Source organism: Euprymna scolopes, chromosome 5, assembly GCF_053919585.1.
Source record: "Euprymna scolopes isolate OS-2025 chromosome 5, ASM5391958v1, whole genome shotgun sequence".
Classification (NCBI taxonomy): domain Eukaryota; kingdom Metazoa; phylum Mollusca; class Cephalopoda; order Sepiida; family Sepiolidae; genus Euprymna; species Euprymna scolopes.
Window position 1 is genome coordinate 76,446,990 of NC_136486.1, and position 22,818 is coordinate 76,469,807.

At 33.1% G+C, this 22,818-nt stretch overlaps 1 protein-coding gene and 2 pseudogenes across 1 annotated transcript in view; all 3 read right to left on the bottom strand.

The window, feature by feature from the left end:
* The window catches only part of LOC145276865 (protein Wnt-16-like), a 33,110-nt gene extending 30,930 nt beyond the window's left edge, over positions 1 to 2,180 (bottom strand). Inside the window, exon 1 of the mRNA XM_080128264.1 lies at positions 690 to 2,180. Within this exon, the coding sequence (XP_079984390.1) occupies positions 690 to 698 (9 nt within the window). The 5' untranslated portion in view covers positions 699 to 2,180. The remainder of the gene's footprint in view (positions 1 to 689) is intronic.
* Positions 2,181 to 4,926: 2,746 nt separating this feature from the next.
* On the bottom strand, positions 4,927 to 5,060 carry LOC145277277 (U2 spliceosomal RNA; annotated as a pseudogene).
* A 13,287-nt stretch (positions 5,061 to 18,347) lies between these two features.
* LOC145277258 (U2 spliceosomal RNA) lies at positions 18,348 to 18,481 on the bottom strand (annotated as a pseudogene).
* Between the last annotated feature and the right edge of the window lie 4,337 nt (positions 18,482 to 22,818).

The window sequence follows — 22,818 nt, forward strand, 5'->3', positions numbered from 1 at the left end:
CTGTCGCTCTCTTTCTGTCTTAGTTCTTTTCTTTCTTTTTTTCTTTTTTCCAAACCTGTTCGCCATATCTATCTATCTATCTATCTATCTATCTATCTATCTATCTATCTATCTATCTATCTATCTATCTATCTATCTATCTATCGCTCTCTTCATTCTGCTTATTACTTTTCTTTATTCACTTCTAGTCTCTGTTTATCTCTTTTTTTTTTTCAATCACACGGCCAACGGCCACTGAATTTCCCTTCATGTTAAGCCTGATTCAAGGATTGACTCTTCCTTCCCTACCTTCCTCTTTATCATATCTACTAAAATCTGTTTACGGCTATGCCTTTCAAGGGGACTTGCCTCTTTTTCTTTTTCTCATTTCTCTATCTCTCTGCCCCCCCCTCTCTCTCTCTCTCTCTCTCTCTCTCTCTCTCTCGCTTGTACAATGACAACATATGCGTGTACGTACGGCGACATATCAATCCGTTTCCTCTGTCTATATCTCCATATGTATTCCTGTGGATACAACTGTTTTTAGACTCATGATTCAGACAAATACACATTTACACATTTCCTTCGAGGGGCGGGGAAGAAAATCAACAATACATTACATATTACAAATATGTCTCAACCAAGACAACAAACTTTACCTATCCAGGTGACACTGACACAGACAAAAGGAGAAAATGAACCGTCCTTACCTTCTTCATCTTCGTTTCATGTTCGAGATTTTTGTTGTTATTTTTCTTTTTGAGTTCGTTTCTTTTTCAATCTTTGCTTTGTGTGCGTTTTTTTTTTCATGATTATGATTATCTCTTTTTGTTCTTTTCTTTGCAAAGTCTAGCATTCTTTGTGTCTAGTTTTCATCATTTTCTTTTGTTTTGGTTTTGTTTTGTTGAAACAGCCCATATCTTCTCAGGGTTTTATTCTGGCTTAATGGCACCATTTATATATGCGTTCGTGGTAACTCGCCCGTGAACATCTTATAGAGATGTGATATCTTGGCTCACGGCACCATTTATAACGATGACGATACCGATACCTGCAGCAATGCAGCATTGCAGCATACCCACCGTTACAACCACACCGGGCACACCAGGATGTCCTTAACCTCGTCGGATTCCACCCGATGTGGCAGGTGTCCCTTGATCGTACCTTTTCTCGTTATAAGTTGGCCTGTTGATCGTCCTTACCCACTGTGTTTTCATGGAGAGGCGCTTTGCCTCTCGATCGAATCGTCTTTCTTTCCATGTGTCCGGGTACATCAATCACTCCGCTGGTCCTTGCGGCTTGCTGCAAAATCAAGAGTCCTCACCACAACAAACAAAACTCAGGGTTATAACAGTAACAGACTATTTATTGTTTTCATTACTTCATAACAACTACTGTCTAATTTGAGGCGACTGACTATAGCAGTGAACGATGTAAGACCAGACCAGTAAAGTCACAGAGTTCCCATTAACACAATCATAACACCAGGCCCTGAAGGGCTCCCAATTTGGGAGCGCTTGACTAGCCCAGCCGTTCGATTTGATGGCTACAACTCTTCTCTGTTCAGAATTCCTTTTTCTAAATCCAACCCCTTCCCTCCCCACCTCTCCTCCACAGAGTGGTTACAAACACCTTTCTTTCTTTCTCTTAGAGCTTATAACTCTACCAAACCTTAACCCCCACCTGCACTGAGGTTTTTCTACTTATTATCAAATTAGGGGTGATTAGTCACTCCAATTCGAACAATGCTTGGCAGCGACCCTCACCTTAAGCTATCAGCTAAAACGTCTGGGACTCTTCCTATCGTTCACAGAGGTTTTAAAAACAACACTTTCGTTGATAACAGCAATAAGATAAGAACAATTATCATTTGTTTTTCTCTTTCTGACAAAATCCCATAGACATTTCTGTTTAAACAAACATCAAACCATCATCATCATCATCATCATTAGAATTCAGCCGTGCGCATTCCTCTGAATTCGTGTCGACTAGCAAGGTCACTCGGCATCGCCTAGTCCCCATCGGGTCACACACAGACCGAATAAAAAAATAGAAATCATAGAAAGAAGAGAAAGAAAGGAAAAAAGTATTGGGGACTTATTCTTAAAACAAAGCGACGAGACATGTATGTTTTTTTTAAGAGAGAAGTTTAATCAATTATAATGAAAGTGCTTTTCGTTACTTAAATTATGTAAGAACGCCCACGTGTTATATACGTTTGAAAGTAAGAAATCAGTAAAAGCCAGGCATGAGAGGGGGATAGGTAAGGGCGCGAGGCTTTTTAAATGTATTGTCTGTTCTTATGGAAACGTGTGCAATATGCTAAATTTCGTTAACGATAATTTTGGTTATATTTGTTGATAAGAACTTGGTTTTAATTAAAAATAAGGATTTAATTTTAAAATCTTATTATAATTTTTAAGAGATGCTAAAATTTTAAGTTTAATATGAAAATAGATTAATCTACGATGTAAATATTTTATAATATTTCTCTTGATAAATAAAATAAAGTGGCTAAAACTCGAAGAAGATGATAAATACATTAAAACTACATCTTTTATATATATATATATATATATATATAATATATATATATATATATATATATATATATATATATATATATATATATATATATATATATATATATATAGTTCAAACATTTCAAAATACAATCGCCAGATACAACACGCGGCTCTATGCAGACTTCTTCCTCCAAATTTACAACATGATAAGGAAGAAGAAAAGGGGGAAAAAGAAACAAAGAACACACTGAAGATGAAGTCTACCTCCGAAATATATTTGTGAGAAATTCAAACAAATAAAATATTTGTTTATTTTCCTAATATTATGTTGTGATTTGGTTTCAAACGCACTTGATGCGTATTTTATTTTATTCAAATTAAAACAACGTTTCTATATTGAGCTCACATTCTTGCCGATATATATATATATATATATATATATATATATATATATATATATATATATATATATATATGCACGTGTGTATATAATAATAATAATAATAATAATAATTAAAACAATACAATAATAAGAAACATGTCCATCTAAATAAATTACACAGCCACTGTATGTACATGTGTCTCATGTGTGCACATGTACATTTACTGCGTGTGTGTGTACATTGCTTTGCTAAACCCTTGGTAACCATGGCTACACACACGCTCGCACATAATCTAAGAGTCGATAAAACTTAACTATTACATTTACTGCGTTCGTGTGTGTGTATGTGTGTGTGTATGTGTGTGTGTGTGTACATTAGTATGCTAAAACCTTGATTTCACAGGTGTATATACACAACAACACCCCCAAAAAAGAGGAAGAGGAAAAAGAGAAAAAAATAAATAAAAAATAACAACAATAATTATAATGATAATATTTTGAAAAATAAATAATATTAATATAAATAAACAACATGAGACGAAATCATTTACACTAAAGAAGGCTTTACTAAATATAAAACAATAATATAATATCTATTAACAATACCCGATAACTAAGTTTATAAAATAAATTTATCAGCTAATCGACACCATGATTTTAACATTTAAATTTAATTCAGTGGCCTTGACTACTGCTTACTACAAAGATTTTTTAAAACCTTTTCTCCACGTTAAAAAACGACCCTGATGTCTAATTCTGTTCCGTGGGGAAGCATTGTAAATACGTATAAAGATCATAAAAGAGAGGACGAGGGAGGAAAAGAAAAAGAAAAAATACCACTACAGACATCCCGCACTAAACAATCACCCACTTCTGATTCGATAATAATATTAATATGAGAAAGAATAAAATATAAGAACACAAACTATACAAAATAAAGCTAATAAAATAACACTATATATACATTAAACATTGAGAATATATAATCATAATCATAATCATAATCATATAATCTATATATATAAAAGGCAAAAATCGGTGTGTATGTATGTATGTATGTATGTTTGTTTGTAACGCTAAAACTTTTGAAAGACGGAACCAGAGTTGACAAATTTGGTATCATATTGCACCTTGATCACCCGGATGACAAATATCGAAATTTCACGTCAAACGGACCAGTAGAAAGGGGTCAACTGATCGTTTTTCTCCTAGGGGGGCCCCCCAAAAAACCTGTCATTTTAACGTTATTCAATACGTGTCACGTGACGTGACGTCAGCTCAAACTTTTGACAGACACAACCAAAGTTGACAAATTATGTATCATATTGAACCTTGATCACCCGCATGACAAATATCGAAATTCCACACCAAACGGACCATTAAAAGGGGGTGAACTGATCATTTCTCTCCTAGGGGGGCCCCCCAAAAAACCTGTCATTTTAATGTTAATATTACATAATCCAAAAACGCTTAGTCATGTCACGTGACGTGACGTCAACATCCAGTAATGGCGAACAAATGTAAACAAACACTTTGTTTTACCGATACTTTTGTAATTTCTCTTCTGCTTTGTTCTAGAGATTATTAAACTCCATGACAATGTCTCCAACGTATTTAACTGGTTAAAAATAGTATTTATACAAGAGTTTTAACGAAAAATATCAGGAAAAAATGTACAGGAATAAAAAAAAATTCAGCTTTCAAAATATTCGTCGATAAAAAAACCGATCTTTATATTTACGCTAGCCATTTTGTATATTACCACGTGACCTGCTATCTCTTAAACTGGAGGGGGGGGGATCCACTTGAATCCAACAAAACCAGTAATTTTTTTTTTCTATTATATATACATCATTTTCTATAAAATTAAGTGTAGACTTTATAATTATAACAAAAAATGTTATTCATACTAAAAAAAAAAAACGCTTAGTCATGTCACGTGACGTGACGTCAACATCCACTAATGGCGAACAATTGTACCTATTTACTATGCCTCCCCACGGGACAGAGTTAGACACCAGGGTCGTTTTTTAACGTGGAGATAGGTACAAAAATAAAAATTGTCTCAGTCGTGGAGGATTTCTCCTCCACCGAAAGAGAACAAGAAATAGAAGTGCAGCATCTGAAGAACAGATACTACACTTTGATCTTGACCAAAAGGCCAAGAATGCGAACAATTGTAAATAACAACTTTTTTCACAAAACCAACACCGTCTTTCTTTTTTTTCTCTCTCTCACCCACTTACTCTTCCCTCTCTCTCACCCTCTTTCTCTTGACGTCACACCACTGTTAAACTGTGGGGGGGGGGAACACATTCCCAGGCATTATCTCCTATAGATGCACATTTTATTAGAAATTCAGCTTTCAAAATATTAGACGATAATAAAAATATAAAACCAACACCCTCTTTCTCTTTTCTCTCTCTCTCTCACCAACTTACTCTTCTCTCTCTCTCACCCTCTTTCTCTTGACCTCCTACTACTGTTAAACTGTGTGTGTGGGGGGGGGGGAAGAGGCAGCTTGAAAACCAACAAAAACAGTGCACAGTTTCCCAAGCATTTGGGGTGGGAAGGGGGGGAAGAAGCCGAGCGCACAGTTTCGTGTGTGAGAGAGAGAGAACAATTCTCAACCTATATACTCAACAAATTTTTTATCTACAGATTTGAAAGTTTGTATATAGGGTATTCAGACATATGGAAATATATCTAGCATAATCTATCTATTATATCTATAAAAGTGAAAATGTGTGTGTGTGTGAGGTAGCCAGAGAGAGAGAGAGAGAGAGAGAGAGAGAGAGAGAGAGAGACAACAATTCTCAACCTATATATTCAATACATTTTTTATCTACAGATTTGAAAATTTGTATATAGGGTATTCAGACATATGGAAATATATCTAGCATAATCTATCTATTATATCTATAAAAGTGAAAATGTGTGTGTGTGTGTGTGTGTGTGCGTAAGAGAGAGAGAGAACAATTCTCAACCTATATACTCAACGTATTTTTATCTACGGATTTTAAACTTTGTATATAGGGTATTCAGACATATAGAAATATATCTAGCATAATCTATACATTATATCTATAAAAGTGAGAATGTGAGTGTGTGAGAGAGAGAGAACAATTCTCAACCTATATATTCAACAAATTTTTTACCTACAGATTTGAAAATTTGTATATTGGGTATTCAGACATATGGAAATATATCTAGCATAATCGATCTATTATATCTATAAAAGTCAGAATGTTTGCGTGTGGTTGTGTGTGTAAGGTTGCGAGAGAGAGAGAGAGAACAATTCTCAACCTATCTATTCAATAAATTTGTTATCTACAGATTTGACCATTTGTATATAGGGTATTCAGACATATGGAAATATATCCAGCATAATCTATCTATTATATCCATAAAAGTGAGAATGTGTGCGTGAGAGAGAGAGAGAGAGAGAGAGAGAGAGAGTAAGTACAATTCTCACCCTATATATTCAACAAATTTTTTATCTACCGATTAGAAAATTTGTATATAGGGTATTCAGACATATGGAAATATATCTAGCATAATCTATCTATTATATCTAGAAAAGTGAGAATGTGTGTGAAAGAGAGAGAGAGAAGAGAGAGAGAGAACAATTCTCAACCTATATATTCAACTAATTTTTATGTACAGATCTGAAAATTTGTATACAGGGTATTCAGACATATGGAAATATATCTAGCATAATCTATTATATCTATAAAAGGTAGAATGTGTGTGTGTGTGTGTGAGTGAGTGAGTGAGTGAGAGAGAGAGAGAGAGAGAACAATTCTCAACCTATATACTCAACAAATTTTGTATCTACAGATTTGATAATTTGTATATAGGGTATTCAGACATAAGGAAATATATCTAGCATAATCTATCTATTATATCTATAAAAGTGAGAATGTGTGTGAAAGAGAGAGAGAGAGAACAATTCTCAACCTATATATTCAACAAATTCTATCTTTACAGATTTGAAAATTTGTATATAGGGTATTCAGACATTTGGAAATATATCTAGCATAATCTATTATATCTATAAAAGTGAGAATGTGTGTGTGAGAGAGAGAGAAAGAACAATTCTCAACCTATATACTCAACAAATTTTTTATCTACAGATTTAAAAATTTGTATATAGGGTATTCAGACATATAGAAATATATCTAGCATAACCTATCTATTATATCTATAAAATGACCATGTGTGTGTGTGTGAGAGAGAGAGAGAGTCAGAGAGAGAGAGAGAGAACAATTTTCAGCTTGTGTGTGTGTGAGAAAGAGAGAGAGAGAAAGAGAGGAAGGAAAATTCTCACCCTATATATTCAACAAATTTTTTATCTACATATTAGAAAATTTGGATATAGGGTATTCAGACGTATGGAAATATATCTAGCATAATCTATCTATTATATCTATAAAAGTGAGAATGTGTGTGTGAGAGAGAGAGAAAGAGAGAGAGAGAGAACAATTCTCAACCTATATATTCAACTAATTTTTTATCTACAGATTTGAAAATGTGTATATTGGGTATTCAGACATATGTAAATATATCTGGCATAATCTATGTATTATATCTATAAAAGTGTGAATGTGAGTGATGGAAAGAGCAAAAAATTCTCAACCTATATAACCTATAAAAGTGAGAATATGTGTGAGAGAGAGAGAGAGAGAGAGAACAATTCTCAACCTATATATTCCACACATTTTTGGGCACAGATTTGGAAATTTGTATATAGGGTAGGCAGACATATAGAAATATATCTAGCATAATCTATCTATTATATCTATAAAAGTGAGAACTTGTGTGTGTGTGTGTGAGAGAGAGAGAGAACAATTCTTAACCTACATACTCAACAAATTTTTTACCTACAGTTTAGAAAATTTGTATATAGGGTATTCAGACATATGGAAATATATCTAGCATAATCTATCTATTATAACTACAAAAGTTAGAATGTGTGTGTGAGAGAGAGAGAGAGAACAATTCTAAACCTATATATTCAACAAATTTTTTATCTACAGATTTGAAACTTTGTATATAGGGTATTCAGACATATGGAAATATATCTAGCATAATCTATCTATTTTATCTATAAAAGTGAGAATGCGTGTGTGTGAGATAGCGAGAGAGAGAGAGAGAAAAAGAGAGAGATAAAAATTCTCAACCTATACATTCAACAAATTTTTTATCCACAGATTTGAACATTTGTATATAGGGTGTTCAGACATATAGAAATATATCTAGCATAATCTATCTATTATATGTATAAAAGTGAGAATGTGTGTGTGTGTGAGAGAGAGGACAATTGTCAACCTATGTATACAACAAATTTTTTATCTACAGATTTCAAAATTTGTACATTGGGCATTCAGACATATTTCAATATATCTGGCATAATCTGTCTATTATATCTATAAAAGTGAGAATGTGTGTGATAGAGAGAGAGAGGACAATTCTCAACCTATATACTCAACAAATTTTTTATCTACAGATTTGAAAATTTGTATATAGGGTATTCAGACATATGGAAATATATCTAGCATAATCTATTATATCTATAAAAGTGAGAATGTGTGTGTGTGTGTGAGAGAGAGAGAGAGAGAACAATTCTCAACCCATATACTCAACAAATTCTTTATCTACAGATTTTAAAATTTGTATATAGAGTATTCATACAAATAGAAATATATCTAGGATAATCTTTCTATTATATCTATAAAAGTGAGAATGTGTGTGTGTGTGAGCGAGAGAGAGAGAGAGAGAGAGAGAACAGTTCTCAACCTATACATTCAACAAATTTTTATATATAGGGTATTCAGAAATATCGAAATATATCTAGCATAATCTATTATATCATTAAAAGTTAGAATGTGTGTGTGTGAGAGATAGAGAGAACAATTCTCAACCTATGCACTCTACAAATTTTTTATCTACAAATTAGAAAATTTGTATATAGGGTATTCACACATATGGAAATATATCTAGCATAATCTATCTATTATATCTATAAAAGTTAGAATGTGTGTGTGAGGTAGCCAGAGAGAGAGAGAGAGAGAGTAAGAACAATTTTCAACCTATAAATTCAACAAATATTTGATCTACAGATTAGAAAATTTGTATATAGGGTATTCAGACATATGGAAATATATCTAGCATAATCTATCTATTATATCTCTAAAATTGAGAATGTGTGTGTGAGAGAGAGAGAGAGAACAATTTTCAACCTATATACTCAACAAATTTTTTTATCTACAGATTTGAAAATTTGTATATAGGGTATTCAGACATATGGAAATATATCTAGAGTAATCTATCTATTATATCTATAAAAGTGAGAATGCGTGTGTGTGTGAGAGAGAGCGACACAGAACAATTCTCAACCTATATATTCAACAAATTTTTTATGTACAGATCTGAAATATCACATTTGTATAGAAGTAGAAATCTTGATACCTACTCTGATACCTAATAAAAGAAAGGACACTCTTTAGGGCGGATTTTGATTATAACAAGTCACTAATTAGAAATTATAATAAACATTCAAATAATTTAAGAATTTTACCAAAATAAAATTGCATGGTAATCACCCAATTTCTGCCACAAAATTTTGATTGGCAGAACTCATAAACATATAATATATATTTTCTAATTTCATCTTTTTTTTTTCTTTTTACATAATCTGGTTTGATGTTTTCCCAAATATTCAAATCACTATATTTTGCTGCTTAATATCAAATACAGCAACTGAGTTATTTTTATGCATCAAACAATTACATTTTCTCATTCATCCAAACTAATCACTGAACATCAATTTCATATTTTCTTCACTAAAATATTACTGTGCTTGATGTCATCAAGTGGAGCGGATCATTTTTTTTTCATTTGTTCACACATTTTTCCAATTTATATATATTTTAAAGATTCTTAGCCTATGTCATTGCATACCAATCTGTTTATTAAAAGTTAAGGTTCACTGTAAACACATATGTTACACCAAAATAAAAACGCTTCAGATAATGTCTTGATATTCAATTCAGTTTCTCACATGACATCTTATGAAGTTAGTAGAAATGTTACAGACTTTTGAATCTCAAACACTTTCAATACTGTGCACTGATATTTTCTTTTTTGCAATATAAGCACATTCATGATTTTTTTTACAAACGTTAAAAACTTTCACATTGTGTAGCAATACACTGAAACAATTATAAAAATATTTGTTTTTATTTTGAATGATGCAGGGCATCTGAAGAGAGATTTTTCTAACAAAATGAAAGTATAATTTTTAGCAATAGGTATCTAGGAAAAGGCCACTACATATGTTATAAGTTCCAAATTTCCACAACCTGGCAAATACTGGTACATGCTAGCAAATTTAGATTTGCAATTACAAAATATGATTCTAATTTTTTCCTTTGCTCTTTATTCTAACACTACACTAAGTTTACTGTGTTATTTCGCTACAGTTGATATTGTGTAGAACAATAAGAAAATCATAGTGAACAATGCATTCAACAAAATTTCACACACATTTCTAGATACCTATATCTAATAAGTTCAAAAGAAAGGACACACTTAGGGAGGTATTTTGGTGGTCAAGTCACTAAAAAGAGATTAGCTGGTTTCCCGGCATAGCCCAGGATATAATAAAGATTGACTGAAATACATGTTCTAGCTGGTTTCTAGGCGTTGCCAGGGATGTAATATAGACACATTATGTTGTATATTACCTGTTCTCTTCTCCCTAAGGTAAAACAATTTCATATACATGCTGTAAATTACCTATGCTAGGGATAAAACATGAACAATATCAGTCCTAGGGTAGATAAAACAAATAATACATAGAGATGAAAGATTCCTCTCCCCTAAGAATCAAACATATGTTCAATATCTGCTTTTGTTTTTTCATTGTTTATACGGTCCCGAGCAACGCCGGGTAGCCCTGCTAGTCTATATATATAAAAGGCAAAAATCGGTGTGTATGTATGTATGTATGTATGTTTGTTTGTAACGCTAAAACTTTTGACAGACACAACCAAAGTTGACAAATTAGGTAGCATATTGCACCTTGATCACCCGGATGACAAATATCGAAATTTCACGTCAAACGGACAACTAGAAGGGGGTTAACTGATCATTTTTCTCCCAGGGGGGCCCCCCAAAAAACCTGTCATTTTAACATTATTCATTAGCTGTCACGTGACGTGACGTCAGCTCAGTAAAATGTCGGCTACGCTGAGCCTCTGACGTACATTAAAGCTGCCTGCGAGGAGTATCATTGATACTATAACACAGTTAAATATTAGTTTAAGAGTCGAACCGTTATTACCAACGGATTTATCGCACTTCAAAAAGAAGAATCCCAAAATTACATAAAAATTGACGTAGGGAAAATGTTTTTATTTTTGCTTGAAGTTTTTTACCGGCGAAGAAAGATGACTATGCTCTTTGCTATAGTTTACCATGTAAACAAGGCTTTAGCCATTTTGTTTTTACCTCCTAACTCTGTTAAACTGGAAGGGGGAGGGGTGGCTATCAGTATAAGGCCGCTTAAATACACGAAAATTACTTTTATACGAGTTTGTTTTCTTATGAATGGAACCGCGTTTATAGGGGGGAGGGGGGAGGAGGCAATGTGCACAGTCTCCCAAGCATTACCTACTATAAAAAAAGATGCACATTTACCCTCTTCTCTCACCCTCTTTCTCTCTCTCTCTCTCTCTTTCTCTTCTCTCTCTCACTCTCTTTCTCTATCACCCTCTTCTCTCTCTCTCTTTCTCTTCTCTCTCTCATCCTCTTTCTCTCTCTCTCACCCTCTTCTCTCTCTCTACCTTTTTCTCTTCTCTCTCGCACCCTCTTCTCTCTCTCTCACCCGCTTCTCTCTCTCTACCTCTTTCTCTTCTCTCTCGCACCCTCTTCTCTCTCTCTCTCTTACCCTCTTCTCTCTCTCACTCTCTGTGTACACCTTTTTCTCTTCTCTCTCTCTCTGACCCTCTTTCTCTCTCTCTCACCCTCTTTTTCTGCTCTCTCTCACCCTTCTCTCTCTCTCTCTCTACCTCTTTCTCTTCTCTATCACCCTCTTTCCCTGCTCTCTCTCACCTTCATCTCTCTCTCTCTACCTATTTCTCTTCTCTCTCTCTCCCTCTGCTCTCTCTCACCCTCTTCTTTCTCCCTCACCCTCTTCTCTCTCTCTCTCTACCTCTTTCTCTTATCTCTCTCTCACTACCCCTCTCTCTCTCTGTCTTACCCTCTTCTCTCTCTCTCTACCTCTTTCTCTTATCTCTCTCTCTCACTACCTCTCTCTCTCTCACCCTCTTCTCTCTCTCACCCTCTTTCTCTCTTACCCTCTTCTCTCTCTACCTCTTTCACTTCTCTCACCCTCTTTCTCTCTCACCCTCTTTCTCTGCTCTCTCTCACCCTCTTCTCTGCTCTCTCTCACCCTCTTCTCTCTCTACCTCTTTCTCTTCTCTCTCTCTCACCCTCTTCTCTCTCTCTTACCTATTTTGTAATATATATATATAGATATATATATTGTACAAACTATTGTACAAACTATTACCACTTATCAAGGCCTATAGGCCACTCGAGGATGAAAGTTTAAAAGTGCACAGTAGTCAAATTCGGCAAAGATGACGGAACCGCTTTAAGAGGAGGATGAATTATTCAGTGACTCCAACCTATTTTGTTACATATATGTATGTATATATTTTTGTAAAAAATATATATTACTACTTATCAAGGCCCATAGGACACTCGAGGATTAGAGTTGAAAAGTGCACAGCAGTCAAATCTGGGAAAGAGGATGGAACCGCTTTAACGGGAGGATGAGTTATTCAGCGACTCCAACCTATTTTGGTATATATATATTTATATCTATATTTATTTTTAAATATATATTACCACTTATCAAGGCCCATAGGCCACACGAGGATGAGAGTTTAAAAGTGCACAGTAGTCAAATTCGGCAAAGATGATGGAACCGCTTTAAGAGGAGGATGAATTATTCAGTGACTCCAACCTATTTTGTTATATATATGTATGTATATATTTTTGTAAAAAATATATATTACTACTTATCAAGGCCCATAGGACACTCGAGGATTAGAGTTGAAAAGTGCACAGTAGTCAAATTCGGGAAAGAGGATGGAACCGCTTTCACGGGAGGATGAGTTATTCAGCGACTCCAACCTGTTTTTTTATATATATATTTATATCTATATTTATTAAAAAATATATATTACCACTTATCAAGGACAATAGGCCACTCGAGGATGAGAGTTGAATAGTGCACTGTATAAAAAATACGGTAAGGAGGATGGAACCGCTTTAACGGGAGGATGAGTTATTCAGCAACTCCAACCTATTTTTTTATATATATATATATATATATACTTTTATTAAAAAATATATATTACCACTTATCAAGGACAATAGGCCACTCGAGGATGAGAGTTGAAAAGTGCATAGTAGTAAAATTCGGGAAAGAGGATGGAACCGCTTTAACGGGAGGATGAGTTATTCAGCGACTCCAACCTATTTTTTATATATATATATATATATATATATATATATTTATAACAAAAATATATTACCACTTATCAAGGCCCATAGGCTACTCGAGGATAAGAGTTGAAAAGTGCACATTAGTCAAATTCGGGAAAGAGGATGGAACCGCTTTAACGGGAGGATGAGTGATTCAGCGACTCCAACCTATTTTGTTATATATATATATATATATATATATATATATATTTTGTACAAACTATATATTACCACTTATCAAGGCCCATAGGCCACACGAGGATGAGAGTTTAAAAGTGCACAGTAGTCAAATTTGGGAAAGAGGATTTAATCGCTTTAATAGAAGGATGAATTATTCAGCGACTCACACCTGTTTTGGTATATATATATATATATTTATAAAAAAATATGTATTACCACTTATCAAGGCCCATAGGCCACTCGAGGATGAGAGTTAAAAAGTCCACAGTAGTCAAATTTGGGAAAGAGGATGGAACCGCTTTAACAGGAGGATGAGTTATTCAGCAACTCCAACCTATTTTGTTATATATATATATATATATATATATATATATATATATATATATATATATTTTTCATAAAATATGTATTACCACTTATCAAGGCCCATAGTCCACTCGAGGACGAGAGTTGAAAAGTGCACAGTAGTCAAATTGGGGAAAGAGGATGGAACCGCTTTAACGGGAGGATGAGTTATTCAGCGACTCCAACCTTTTTTTTTATTTTGTAAAAAATATATATGACCACTTATCAAGGCCCAGAGGCCACTCGAGGATAAGAGTTGAAAATGGCAGTAGTTAATTGGACAACATAGTAATCGTTAGTAATGGAAAGTCGGGAAATTTGTTATATATATATTTATATTTTGTTTAGATAGGCATTACCACTTATCAAGGCCCAGAGGCCACTAGAGGATAAGTGTTGAAAAGTGCAGTAGTCAATTGGACAAAATATAGTAATTGTTAGTAATGGAAATTCAGTAAATTTGTTATATATATATTAATATTTTGTTAAATACGCATTACCACTTATCAAAGCCCACAGGCCACTCGAGGATAAGGATTGAAAAGTGCACCGTAGTAGTCGGTTGTAATGGAAATGCGGGATATTTGTAATATACCTATTTTTTGTTACTTAGGCACAACCACTTATTAAGGCCCAGAGGCCACTCGATGGTATTACCACTTATCAAGGCCCAGAGGCCACTCGAGGATAAGCGTTTAAAAGTGCAGTAGTCAATTGGACAATATAGTAATCGTTAGTAATGGAAATTCAGTAAATTTGTTATATATATGTATATTTTGTTACATACGCATTACCATTTATCAAGGCCCAGAGGCCACTCGAGGATAAGGATTGAAAAGTGCACAGTAGTCAATTGGACAATATAGTAATCGTTAGTAATGGAAATTCAGTAAATTTGTTATATACCTATTTTTTGTTACTTGGTCATTTCCACTTATCAAGGCCCAGAGGCCACTCGAGCATAAGAGTTAAAAAGTCCACAATAGTCAATTGGACAATAAGGCCCAGAGGCCACCCGAGGATAAGGGTTAAAAAGTGCAGTAGTCCATTGGTCAATATAGTAATCGTTAGTAATTACTACTTCTCAAGGCCCAGAGGCCACTCGAGGATAAGGGTTGAAAAGCGCAGTAGTCAATTGGACAATACAGTAATCGTTAGTAATGGAAATTCAGTAAATTTGTTATATATATATATATTTATATTTTGCTAAATACGCATTACTACTTATCAAGGCCCAGACGCCACTCGAGGATAAGGGTTGAAAATATTCAACAAATTTTTTATCTACAGATTAGAAAATTTGTATATAGGGTATTCAGACATATGGAATATATCTAGCATAATCTATCTATTATATCTATAAAAGTCAGAATGTTTGTGTGTGTGGGTGTGTGTGAGGTAGAGAGAGAGAGAGAGAACAATTCTTAACCTATATATTCAACAAATTTTTTATCTACAGATTTTAAATTTGTTATAAAGGGTATTCATACATACGGAAATATATCTAGCATAATCTATCTATTATATCTACAAAAGTGAAAATGTGTGTGTCTGTGAGAGAGAGAGCAATTCTCAACCTATATAATCAACAAATTTTTTATCTACAGATTAGATAATTTGTATATAGGGTATTCAGACATATGGAAATATATCTAGCATAATCTATCTATTATATCTATAAAAGTGAGAATGTTTGCGTGTGTGTGTGAGGTAGCAAGAGAGAGAGAGACAGAGCGAGAGAACAATTCTCAACCTATATATTCAACAAATTTTTTATCTACAGATTTGAAAATTGGTATATAGGGTATTCAGACATATGGAAATATATCTAGCATAATCTATCTATTATGTCTATAAAAGTGAGAATATGTCTGTGTGTGAGAGAGAGAGAGTAAGAACAATTCTCACCCTTTATATTCAACAAATTTTTATCTACAGATTAGAAAATTTTTATATAGTGTATTCAGACATATGGAAATATATCTAGCATAATCTATCTATTATATCTATAAAAGTGAGCATGCGTGAGAGGAGAGAGAGAGAGAGAGAACAATTCTCAACCTATATACTCAACAAATTTTTTATCTACAGATTTGAAAATTTGTATATAGATTATTCAGACACATGGAAATATATCTAGCATAATTTATCTATTATATCTATAAAAGTGAGAATGTGTGGGTGTGTGAGAGAGAGAATGAGAGAGAACAATTCTCAGCTTATATATGCAACAAATTGTTTATCTACAGATCCGAAATATCACATTTGTATAGAAGTAGAAATCTGGATACCTATTCTGATACCTAATAAAAGAAAGGACACTCTTTGGGGCGGATTTTGATGATAACAAGTCACTAATAAGAAATTATAATAAACATTGAAATAATTTAAGAATTTTATCAAAATAAAATTGCATGGTAATCACCCAATTTCTGCCACAAAATTTTGATTGGCAAAACTCATAAACAGAAAATATATATTTTCTAATTTCATCTTTTTTTTTATATAATCTGATTTGATGTTTTCCTTAATATTCAAATCACTATATTTTGCTGCTTAATATCAAATACAGCAAATGAGTTATTTTTTATGCATCAAACAATTACATTTTCTCATTCATCCAAACTAATCACTGAACATCAATTTCATATTTTCTTCACTAAAATATTACTGTGCTTGATGTCATCAAGTGGAGCGGATCATTTTTTTTTCATTTGTTCACACATTTTTCCAATTTATATATATTTTGTCTAAGATTCTTAGCCTATGTCATTGCATACCAAGCTGTTTATTAAAAGTTACGGTTCACTGTAAACACATACGTTACACCAAAATAAAAACGCTTCAGATAATGTCTTGATATTCAATTAAGTTTCTCACATGACATCTTATGAAGTTAGTAGAAATGTTACAGACTTTTGAATCTCAAACACTTTCAATACTGTGCACTGATATTTTCTTTTTTGGAATATAAGCACATTCATGATTTTTTTTTACAAACGTCAACAAATTTCACAATGTGTAGCAATGTACTGAAACAATTATAAAAATATTTGTTTTTATTTTGGATGATGCAGGGCATCCGAAGAGAGATTTTTCTAACAAAATGAAAGTATAATTTTTAGCAATAGGTATCTAGGAAAAGGCCACTACATACGTTATAAATTCCAAATTTCCACAACCTGGCAAATACTGGTACACGCTAGCAAATTTAGATTTGCAATTACAGAATATGATTCTAATTTTTTCCTTTGCTCTTTATTCTAACACTACACTAAGTTTACTGTTTTATTTCGCTACAGTTGATATTGTGTAGAACAATAAGAAAATCATAGTGAACAATGCATTCAACAAAATTTCACACACATTTCTAGATACCTATATCTAATAAGTTCAAAAGAAAGGACACACTTAGGGAGGTATTTTGGTGGTCAAGTCACTAAATAGAGATTAGCTGGTTTCCCGGCATAGCCCAGGATGTAATAAAGATTGACTGAAATACATGTTCTAGCTGGTTTCTAGGCGTTGCCAGGGATGTAATATAGACACATTATGTTGTATATTACCTGTTCTCTTCTCCCTAAGGTAAAACAATTTCATATACATGCTGTAAATTACCTATGCTAGGGATAAAACATGAACAATATCAGTCCTAGGGTAGATAAAACAAATAATACATAGAGATGAAAGATTCCTCTCCCCTAAGAATCAAACATATGTTCAATATCTGCTTTTGTTTTTTCATTGTTTATACGGTCCCGAGCAACGCCGGGTAGCCCTGCTAGTATTACATAATCCAAAAACGCTTAGTCATGTCACGTGACGTGACGTCAACATCCAGTAATGGCGAACAAATGTAAACAAACACTTTGTTTTACCGATACTTTTGTAATTTCTCTTCTGCTTTGTTCTAGAGATTATTAAACTCCATGACAATGTCTCCAACGTATTTAACTGGTTAAAAATAGTATTTATACAAGAGTTTTAACGAAAAATATCAGGAAAAAATGTACAGGATTAAAAAAAAATTCAGCTTTCAAAATATTCGTCGATAAAAAAACCGATCTTTATATTTACGCTAGCCATTTTGTATATTACCACGTGACCTGCTATCTCTTAAACTGGAGGGGGGGGATCCACTTGAATCCAACAAAACCAGTAATTTTTTTTTTCTATTATATATACATCATTTTCTATAAAATTAAGTGTAGACTTTATAATTAAAACAAAAAATGTTATTCATACTAAAAAAAAAAAACGCTTAGTCATGTCACGTGACGTGACGTCAACATCCACTAATGGCGAACAATTGTACCTATTTACTATGCCTCCCCACGGGACAGAGTTAGACACCAGGGTCGTTTTTTAACGTGGAGAAAAGGTACAAAAATAAAAATTGTCTCAGTCGTGGAGGATTTCTCCTCCACCGAAAGAGAACAAGAAATAGAAGTGCAGCATCTGAAGAACAGATACTACACTTTGATCTTGACCAAAAGGCCAAGAATGCGAACAATTGTAAATAACAACTTTTTTCACAAAACCAACACCGTCTTTCTTTTTTTTTCTCTCTCTTTCTCTCTCTCACCCACTTACTCTTCCCTCTCTCTCACCCTCTTTCTCTTGACGTCACACCACTGTTAAACTGTGGGGGGGGGGAACACATTCCCAGGCATTATCTCCTATAGATGCACATTTTATTAGAAATTCAGCTTTCAAAATATTAGACGATAATAAAAATATAAAACCAACACCCTCTTTCTCTTTTCTCTCTCTCTCACCAACTTACTCTTCTCTCTCTCTCACCCTCTTTCTCTTGACCTCCTACTACTGTTAAACTGTGTGTGTGTGGGGGGGGGAAGAGGCAGCTTGAAAACCAACAAAAACAGTGCACAGTTTCCCAAGCATTTGGGGTGGGAAGGGGGGGAAGAAGCCGAGCGCACAGTTTCGTGTGAGAGAGAGAGAGAACAATTCTCAACCTATATACTCAACAAATTTTATATCTACAGATTTGAAAGTTTGTATATAGGGTATTCAGACATATGGAAATATATCTAGCATAATCTATCTATTATATCTATAAAAGTGAAAATGTGTGTGTGTGTGAGGTAGCCAGAGAGAGAGAGAGAGAGAGAGAGAGAGAGAGAGACAACAATTCTCAACCTATATATTCAATACATTTTTTATCTACAGATTTGAAAATTTGTATATAGGGTATTCAGACATATGGAAATATATCTAGCATAATCTATCTATTATATCTATAAAAGTGAAAATGTGTGTGTGTGTGTGTGTGTGTGTGTGTGTGCGTAAGAGAGAGAGAGAGAACAATTCTCAACCTATATACTCAACGTATTTTTATCTACGGATTTTAAACTTTGTATATAGGGTATTCAGACATATAGAAATATATCTAGCATAATCTATCATTATATCTATAAAAGTGAGAATGTGAGTGTGTGAGAGAGAGAGAACAATTCTCAACCTATATATTCAACAAATTTTTTACCTACAGATTTGAAAATTTGTATATTGGGTATTCAGACATATGGAAATATATCTAGCATAATCGATCTATTATATCTATAAAAGTCAGAATGTTTGCGTGTGGTTGTGTGTGTAAGGTTGCGAGAGAGAGAGAGAGAGAACAATTCTCAACCTATCTATTCAATAAATTTGTTATCTACAGATTTGACCATTTGTATATAGGGTATTCAGACATATGGAAATATATCCAGCATAATCTATCTATTATATCCATAAAAGTGAGAATGTGTGCGTGAGAGAGAGAGAGAGAGAGAGAGAGAGAGAGAGAGAGAGTAAGTACAATTCTCACCGTATATATTCAACAAATTTTTTATCTACCGATTAGAAAATTTGTATATAGGGTATTCAGACATATGGAAATATATCTAGCATAATCTATCTATTATATCTAGAAAAGTGAGAATGTGTGTGAAAGAGAGAGAGAGAAGAGAGAGAGAGAGAACAATTCTCAACCTATATATTCAACTAATTTTTATGTACAGATCTGAAAATTTGTATACAGGGTATTCAGACATATGGAAATATATCTAGCATAATCTATTATATCTATAAAAGGTAGAATGTGTGTGTGTGTGTGTGAGTGAGTGAGTGAGTGAGTGAGAGAGAGAGAGAGAGAGAGAGAGAGAGAGAACAATTCTCAACCTATATACTCAACAAATTTTGTATCTACAGATTTGATAATTTGTATATAGGGTATTCAGACATAAGGAAATATATCTAGCATAATCTATCTATTATATCTATAAAAGTGAGAATGTGTGTGAAAGAGAGAGAGAGAGAGAACAATTCTCAACCTATATATTCAACAAATTCTATCTTTACAGATTTGAAAATTTGTATATAGGGTATTCAGACATTTGGAAATATATCTAGCATAATCTATTATATCTATAAAAGTGAGAATGTGTGTGTGAGAGAGAGAGAAAGAACAATTCTCAACCTATATACTCAACAAATTTTTTATCTACAGATTTAAAAATTTGTATATAGGGTATTCAGACATATAGAAATATATCTAGCATAACCTATCTATTATATCTATAAAATGACCATGTGTGTGTGTGTGAGAGAGAGAGAGAGAGTCAGAGAGAGAGAGAGAGAACAATTTTCAGCTTGTGTGTGTGTGAGAAATAGAGAGAGAGAAAGAGAGGAAGGAAAATTCTCACCCTATATATTCAACAAATTTTTTATCTACATATTAGAAAATTTGGATATAGGGTATTCAGACGTATGGAAATATATCTAGCATAATCTATCTATTATATCTATAAAAGTGAGAATGTGTGTGTGAGAGAGAGAAAGAGAGAGAGAGAGAACAATTCTCAACCTATATATTCAACTAATTTTTTATCTACAGATTTGAAAATGTGTATATTGGGTATTCAGACATATGTAAATATATCTGGCATAATCTATGTATTATATCTATAAAAGTGTGAATGTGAGTGATGGAAAGAGCAAAAAATTCTCAACCTATATAACCTATAAAAGTGAGAATATGTGTGAGAGAGAGAGAGAGAGAACAATTCTCAACCTATATATTCCACACATTTTTGGGCACAGATTTGGAAATTTGTATATAGGGTAGGCAGACATATAGAAATATATCTAGCATAATCTATCTATTATATCTATAAAAGTGAGAACTTGTGTGTGTGTGTGTGTGTGTGAGAGAGAGAGAACAATTCTTAACCTACATACTCAACAAATTTTTTACCTACAGTTTAGAAAATTTGTATATAGGGTATTCAGACATATGGAAATATATCTAGCATAATCTATCTATTATAACTACAAAAGTTAGAATGTGTGTGTGAGAGAGAGAGAGAACAATTCTAAACCTATATATTCAACAAATTTTTTATCTACAGATTTGAAACTTTGTATATAGGGTATTCAGACATATGGAAATATATCTAGCATAATCTATCTATTTTATCTATAAAAGTGAGAATGCGTGTGTGTGAGATAGCGAGAGAGAGAGAGAGAAAAAGAGAGAGATAAAAATTCTCAACCTATACATTCAACAAATTTTTTATCCACAGATTTGAACATTTGTATATAGGGTGTTCAGACATATAGAAATATATCTCGCATAATCTATCTATTATATGTATAAAAGTGAGAATGTGTGTGTGTGTGAGAGAGAGGACAATTGTCAACCTATGTATACAACACATTTTTTATCTACAGATTTCAAAATTTGTATATTGGGCATTCAGACATATTTTAATATATCTGGCATAATCTGTCTATTATATCTATAAAAGTGAGAATGTGTGTGATAGAGAGAGAGAGAACAATTCTCAACCTATATACTCAACAAATTTTTTATCTACAGATTTGAAAATTTGTATATAGGGTATTCAGACATATGGAAATATATCTAGCATAATCTATTATATCTATAAAAGTGAGAATGTGTGTGTGTGTGTGAGAGAGAGAGAGAGAGAGAGAGAGAACAATTCTCAACCCATATACTCAACAAATTCTTTATCTACAGATTTTAAAATTTGTATATAGAGTATTCATACAAATAGAAATATATCTAGGATAATCTTTCTATTATATCTATAAAAGTGAGAATGTGTGTGTGTGTGAGCGAGAGAGAGAGAGAGAGAGAGAGAACAGTTCTCAACCTATACATTCAACAAATTTTTATATATAGGGTATTCAGAAATATCGAAATATATCTAGCATAATCTATTATATCTTTAAAAGTTAGAATGTGTGTGTGTGAGAGATAGAGAGAACAATTCTCAACCTATGCACTCTACAAATTTTTTATCTACAAATTAGAAAATTTGTATATAGGGTATTCACACATATGGAAATATATCTAGCATAATCTATCTATTATATCTATAAAAGTTAGAATGTGTGTGTGAGGTAGCCAGAGAGAGAGAGAGAGAGAGTAAGAACAATTTTCAACCTATATATTCAACAAATATTTGATCTACAGATTAGAAAATTTGTATATAGGGTATTCAGACATATGGAAATATATCTAGCATAATCTATCTATTATATCTCTAAAATTGAGAATGTGTGTGTGAGAGAGAGAGAACAATTTTCAACCTATATACTCAACAAATTTTTTTATCTACAGATTTGAAAATTTGTATATAGGGTATTCAGACATATGGAAATATATCTAGAGTAATCTATCTATTATATCTATAAAAGTGAGAATGCGTGTGTGTGTGAGAGAGAGCGACATATATATATATTACCACTTATCAAGGCCCATAGGCCACACGAGGATGAGAGTTTAAAAGTGCACAGTAGTCAAATTCGGCAAAG